Below are 6654 nucleotides of genomic sequence, written 5' to 3' on the forward strand. Positions count from 1 at the left end.
GGAGGGTTGTCATTGACGTCTGAGATGTAGATATTAACTTTGGCCTTATCCCTCAAGCGTGTGATGCCGTTGTCCAGAACTACTGCTTCCATAGTGATATAATCTAAACCAATTGTTTGAACAAGTTGCTCTCTGTCAAAGTAATGTAAAGTCTTAATAAAACCACTCTTAGGATCGACAACAAAATCATTTTGATTTGTCGCAATGGAATATGTGAGCTCAGCATTCCTGCCTTTGTCCTTGTCTGCTGCTGTCAGCTTTCCAACATATGTGTCTGGAGGTTCATTCTCATCCAAATAAAAAATGAATGTTGTGTTTGTAAACACTGGTGAGTTGTCGTTTTCATCTATAACGTGAATGACAACAGAGACGGTTGAGGATCGAGGCGGCGTGCCGTGATCTCTTGCAACTATGGTCAGGGCAAAGTAATCTTGAGCTTCGCGATCCAGAGCACTCCTCACATACAGGTAACCATCAGGAAAGATGCCAAACTTACGCTCTTCATTTCCTTCGGTTATATCGTAAGAAACAAATCCGTTCATTCCATCGTCTTCGTCAGAAGCCGTGAGGGCGAAGAACCTGTCGTTGACAGGTGTGGACTCCAGTAGGGAGGTCTCATAGGAGCCATGCTCAAAGATTGGCGTGTGGTCGTTAACATCTTCAACAGTAATGGTGACAATCTGGCGAGACGTCAGTGACGGACTTCCGGCATCTGAAGCCGCCACCTCCAGTCGAAAGTTACTGGTTTTGCTGTACTTAACTGGCTTGTTCAGATAGATCATGCCGCTGGTTCTAGAGATGGTGAAATAGTCATCCGGGTTGTTGGAAAGATTGTACGTTATCTTGCTATTTTCCCCATGATCGCTATCGTAGGCTCGAGCTAGATAAACTTGGTGCCCTACAGGCCAGTTTTCAGCCACCATAGCGTGCGCTCTAGTGATGGGGAACTTTGGCGGGTTGTCGTTCACATCCTCCACAGTTACATTCACCCAAGTTCGCCCATAAGCGGAGGATGTGGTAGCTACTGTTCTGAGGTTGTAGTGTGCTGCTTGCTCACGGTCAATTCTTCTGGCTGTGCTGATAACACCAGTCCTCTCGTCGATGGAAAATACTTTATCAGGGTCGCCAGCGATGATAGCATAACTGACTTCGCCCACTGATGCTGGATTTAGTACACTTACCACCCCTACCTTGCGTCCAACGGTTGGTTCTTTCTTGCCAATATCTTCAGGAAGAGAAAATTTGTAACCTTCACTCTGTTCAAATTCTAACAATTCTATTTGATTACTTTCCACAACGATATCCACAGTGGCGTCCTCCACAGCTTTACGATCGCCTGTGTCTCTTGCAGCTACTGTAAGACGATACTGTGCTTTTCGTATATGGCTAAGACGACCACTTAAGCTTAATACACCAGTTTCTCGATCTATTTCAAACGTATTGTCGTTATCCTCCCCTACACTAAGTTCGTAAGTGGTGACTGCATTCTCTCCAATATCTTTATCTGTTGCAGACACCTGAAGGATTGAGGACCCCAAAGGCAGATCCTCAGGTACCACTACGAAGTATTTCTGTGGGTAAAACTCTGGACTATTGTCATTAACATCTTGCACTTCCAACACAATAGTTGCTGTAGATGATAGCGGAGGAATTCCCTGATCCTTTGCAATTACCTTGATCTCATACTGTGGCATAGCCTCTCGGTCTAACTTTGTTTTGGTGGTGAGTCGACCAGACGATACGTCAAGAGCGAATATGCCAGGATAGTTGTGTTCGACGTCCTGGTCGAACATGTAGGAAACGCTGCCATTTGTACCTTGGTCGTGGTCGACGGCGACGACAAGGGTAACCAGGGTGTCGGGCGGCGTGTTTTCTGACAGACTCACGTTGATGACCTCTTGGGAAAAGGTCGGTTTCTCATCATTTTCATCCAATATTGATATCTTGAGATGGGTGTATGCCCACTTAGGGTTGGGACCACCATCACGAGCAGATATCTTGAGGTCGATCGAGTCCTTCACCTCGCGGTCGAGAGGTGCCTTAGTGGTGATGAGGCCACTTTGTAAGTCAATATCGAACCACTGGTTATCATTTCCAGATACAATGGCGTAATATATGTTCGAGTTCACCCCAGTATCCTCGTCGTTAGCAGTGATACCAGCCACATAAGTCCCAATGGGGACAAGCTCACTCAGCACTGCAGAATACTCACTTTTCTCAAACACGGGCTCATGATCATTGATATCATTTACATGAATAATGAGGAACGCCGTTGAGGACCTTGGCGGCGTTCCTTTGTCTGTAGCTACGATAGTAACATTATATTTGCTAATTTTTTCACGATCTAAGACACCGTTTACTCTCACAATATCAAAACCGGACTTGGAATCTAGTCTAAAATGATTCAGTTCGTTACCAGCTCGAATTTCTACCGTTGTTTCCCCGTTGGGGCCTTCGTCAGCATCAATGACGGAGACAGCAGCGACCACCGACCCATTCTGCGCATTTTCGTCAACGGTTGCGAAGTCAGCTGTGGTGGGGAAGTACCTGAAGCTGACGATTGGGTCGTGGTCGTTGGCATCCAGCAGGTTGACGGTGACGTAGGTTCGGCCATCTTGCAGAGGCGAGCCGTGATCTCTCGCAAACACTGTAAACACACAACTCTTTGGACATGGTTGCAGCTGTTGACAGTTCTGATGGCAGCTGAGAGGCTCTAGAGTGCTGATGATGCCCGTCTCGGGGTCCACCGTGAACTGCGTCTCTGTCTCTGATAAATAATAAGTGAGACGAGCATTTTCCCCCACGTCATTGTCCGTGGCTTGAACCTGAAGCACCGACGTGCCGGGTGGCACAGACTCGTTCAGAGACACTATGTAATCACTGTGGTCAAAGATGGGTGGATTGTCGTTCACATCCAGGATAGACACGTTGACTAGCAAAAATCCGAACTGCGGAGGTGTACCGCCGTCCTGTGCTGAAATGTTGAGCTGGTAGATGGCCCGCGTCTCCCGGTCCAACCTCCCCGTCGTCTCCAGGTGAAGGTATGGCGTCTCTCCTGAAGGATTTATCGTCACCTGAAGCTTGAATTTACCATCTTCGTTTCCATCGACGATCTTGTAGTCGGTGGTAATGTCGTTGTCGCCTGCGTCGCCGTCAGTAGCCGTGTCCAGAATCACCCGGGTGCCAGCATTGGCACTCTCAGAAAAGGTAACGTGGATTGAGGCCTCTGGAAACCTTGGCGAGTTGTCGTTGATGTCAATCACATTGATGCGGACCTCGATAGGGTAGGTCGGCTGCGACGACAACACCACCAGGTCGAAGCGGTCGGTGTGGAGAGCCTCGCGGTCCAGCACGCCAGTGGTGCGTATCTCTCCAGTGGTGCCATTGAGAGTGAACTCCCTGGGGGCTTCGTTGAAGCGGTAAGTGAAGCCTGGCTTGAGGGGGATGACACCCACGAAGGTATTGGCCGGATGGCCCTCCATCACAGAGAATTTGACACGGGTATCCACGGCACGCGAGTGCATCTTGTCCAGCCCTCCCTCCTGCCCTCCCTCATGCCCAGGCCCTGGCCCTGGCCCTTGCCCATTAGTCAACAGGCACTGTAGAACTAACACTAACACTAGTCTGAGCATGATGGCTGCATGCATGGTCACCGTCGGCAGAGCGGGCGCGCCGTGGCGTGCCCGTGTCCGCCCTGCGTGTCACCCCCTGCACACTCCCGCGGTGTGACACCGCGCATGGTCACGCTGCACCCCGCCCACAAACACCACCACACCACCGCATCACGCACACTGCGACACAAACTGATCCTGGGGGGCAGGGCTGCGCGGACACCCTCACCTCACCACCTCGTAAGAAGAACTGGGGGCGGCGCGGGCCCGGGCCCCGGCCAGCAGGCTGGGGGGCGGGGCAGGCCGGGCCCCAGCCAATCAGAAGCGCGGCAGCCGCCCGGCGACCTGCCCGCCGCTGCCACCCTCCTCAGGAATTTAGGAATGTCTGGATCACTGTTGCGTCTATACCGTTTGCTGCTTAAACTGTTGGTCAAGTTTAAGCTGTTGAGGCGCGAGTGTAAGTGCGTCGCCCTCAGACGCACTCCAAAACCCGAGGGTAAAGTGGCAGGCTGTGGGAGGGTTTGAAGGAGGAGAGCGCGGGGGGTCCAGGGAGGTTAGAGGGACTTAAACGACCACCCCTGAATATACCCCTGGCCTGCCCACCATCTTGTAGGCCCAGCCTGCCCTCCTCCTCCTCCTCCCTGCCGACGCCGCCCGGCTGCCTTCCACTCTCACTTTCTCACGATCGTTCACCTGTTATGTTATCCTGTACGCTTGTAAGTGTGGCAGGTGTGTTGAGGACAGTCCAGCACGGCGCCCGGCCTCCCACACCTGTACACTCCCGCCTCCCACACCTGTACACTCCCGCCTCCCACACCTGTACACTCCCGCCTCCCACACCTGTACACTCCCGCCATCCACACCTGTACACTCCCGCCTCCCACACCTGTACACTCCCGCCATCCACACCTGTACACTCCTGCCTCCCACACCTGTACACTCCCGCCTCCCACACCTGTACACTCCCGCCATCCACACCTGTACACTCCTGCCTCCCACACCTGTACACTCCCGCCTCCCACACCTGTACACTCCCGCCTCCCACACCTGTACACTCCCGCCTCCCACACCTGTACACTCCCGCCTCCCACACCTGTATACTCCCGCCTCCCACACCTGTACACTCCCGCCTCCCACACCTGTACACTCACGCCATCCACACCTGTACACTCCCGCCTCCCACACCTGTACACTCCCGCCTCCCACACCTGTACACTCCCGCCTCCCACACCTGTACACTCCTGCCTCCCACACCTGTACACTCCCGCCCCCCACACCTGTACACTCCCGCCCCCCACACCTGTACACTCCTGCCTCCCACACCTGTACACTCCCGCCTCCCACACCTGTACACTCCCGCCTCCCACACCTGTACACTCCCGCCTCCCACACCTGTACACTCCCGCCTCCCACACCTGTACACTCCCGCCTCCCACACCTGTACACTCCCGCCTCCCACACCTGTACACTCCCGCCTCCCACACCTGTACACTCCCGCCTCCCACACCTGTACACTCCCGCCTCCCACACCTGTACACTCCCGCCTCCCACACCTGTACACTCCCGCCATCCACACCTGTACACTCCCGCCTCCCACACCTGTACACTCCTGCCTCCCACACCTGTACACTCCCGCCTCCCACACCTGTACACTCCCGCCTCCCACACCTGTACACTCCCGCCTCCCACACCTGTACACTCCCGCCTCCCACACCTGTACACTCCCGCCTCCCACACCTGTACACTCCCGCCATCCACACCTGTACACTCCTGCCTCCCACACCTGTACACTCCTGCCTCCCACACCTGTACACTCCTGCCTCCCACACCTGTACACTCCCGCCTCCCACACCTGTACACTCCTGCCTCCCACACCTGTACACTCCCGCCTCCCACACCTGTACACTCCCGCCCCCCACACCTGTACACTCCTGCCTCCCACACCTGTACACTCCCGCCTCCCACACTTGTACACTCCCGCCTCCCACACCTGTACACTCCCGCCCCCCACACCTGTACACTCCTGCCCCCCACACCTGTACACTCCTGCCTCCCACACCTGTACACTCCCGCCTCCCACACTTGTACACTCCTGCCTCCCACACCTGTACACTCCCGCCTCCCACACCTGTACACTCCCGCCTCCCACACCTGTACACTCCCGCCTCCCACACCTGTACACTCCCGCCCCCCACACCTGTACACTCCTGCCTCCCACACCTGTACACTCCTGCCTCCCACACCTGTTCACTCCCGCCCCCCACACTTGTACACTCCCGCCCCCCACACCTGTACACTCCCGCCCCCACACCTGTACACTCCCGCCCCCCACACCTGTATACTCCCGCCTCCCACACCTGTACACTCCCGCCTCCCACACCTGTACACTCCCGCCTCCCACACCTGTACACTCCCGCCCCCCACACCTGTACACTCCCGCCCCCCACACCTGTACACTCCCGCCCCCCCCACCTGTACACTCCCGCTTCCCATACCTGTACACTCACACCACACACCTGTACAGTCCTGCCTCCCACACCTGTACACTCCTGCCTCCCACACCTGTACACTCCCGCCTCCCACACCTGTACACTCCCGCCTCCCACACCAGTACACTCCCGCCTCCCACACCTGTACACTCCCGCCTCCCACACCTGTACACTCCCGCCCCCCACACCTGTACACTCCCGCTTCCCATACCTATACACTCACACCACACACCTGTACACAACCACCACCCACACCTGTACACTCCCGCTTCCCATACCTGTACACTCACACCACACACCTGTACACAACCACCACCCACACCCGTACACTCTCGCCACCCACCCCTGCATACTCCCCCCCCCCCTCACAAACCTGTACGCTCACACCATACATCTGTACACTCCCCCCCCCCACACAAACCTGTAGGCGTACAAGGGTGAATGTTGCTTCCATAGGGTCTCACAGTCTATGTACAGGCTGACCACCTGTACAGGCTGACCACCTGTACAGGCTGACCACCTGTACAGGCTGACCAGCTGTACAGGCTGACCAT

At 55.4% G+C, this 6654-nt stretch overlaps 1 protein-coding gene across 1 annotated transcript in view; it reads right to left on the reverse strand.

Moving 5' to 3' along the window:
• Nucleotides 1–3840, reverse strand: part of ft (cadherin-related tumor suppressor fat) — a 552840-nt gene extending 549000 nt beyond the window's left edge. The window contains exon 1 of the mRNA XM_069307072.1: nt 1–3840. This exon is cut by the window's left edge and continues 1564 nt beyond it. Within this exon, the coding sequence (XP_069163173.1) occupies nt 1–3647 (3647 nt within the window). The 5' untranslated portion in view covers nt 3648–3840.
• Nucleotides 3841–6654: the final 2814 nt, after the last annotated feature.

This window comes from Procambarus clarkii, chromosome 59 (genome assembly GCF_040958095.1).
Source record: "Procambarus clarkii isolate CNS0578487 chromosome 59, FALCON_Pclarkii_2.0, whole genome shotgun sequence".
In the NCBI taxonomy this organism is placed as follows: domain Eukaryota; kingdom Metazoa; phylum Arthropoda; class Malacostraca; order Decapoda; family Cambaridae; genus Procambarus; species Procambarus clarkii.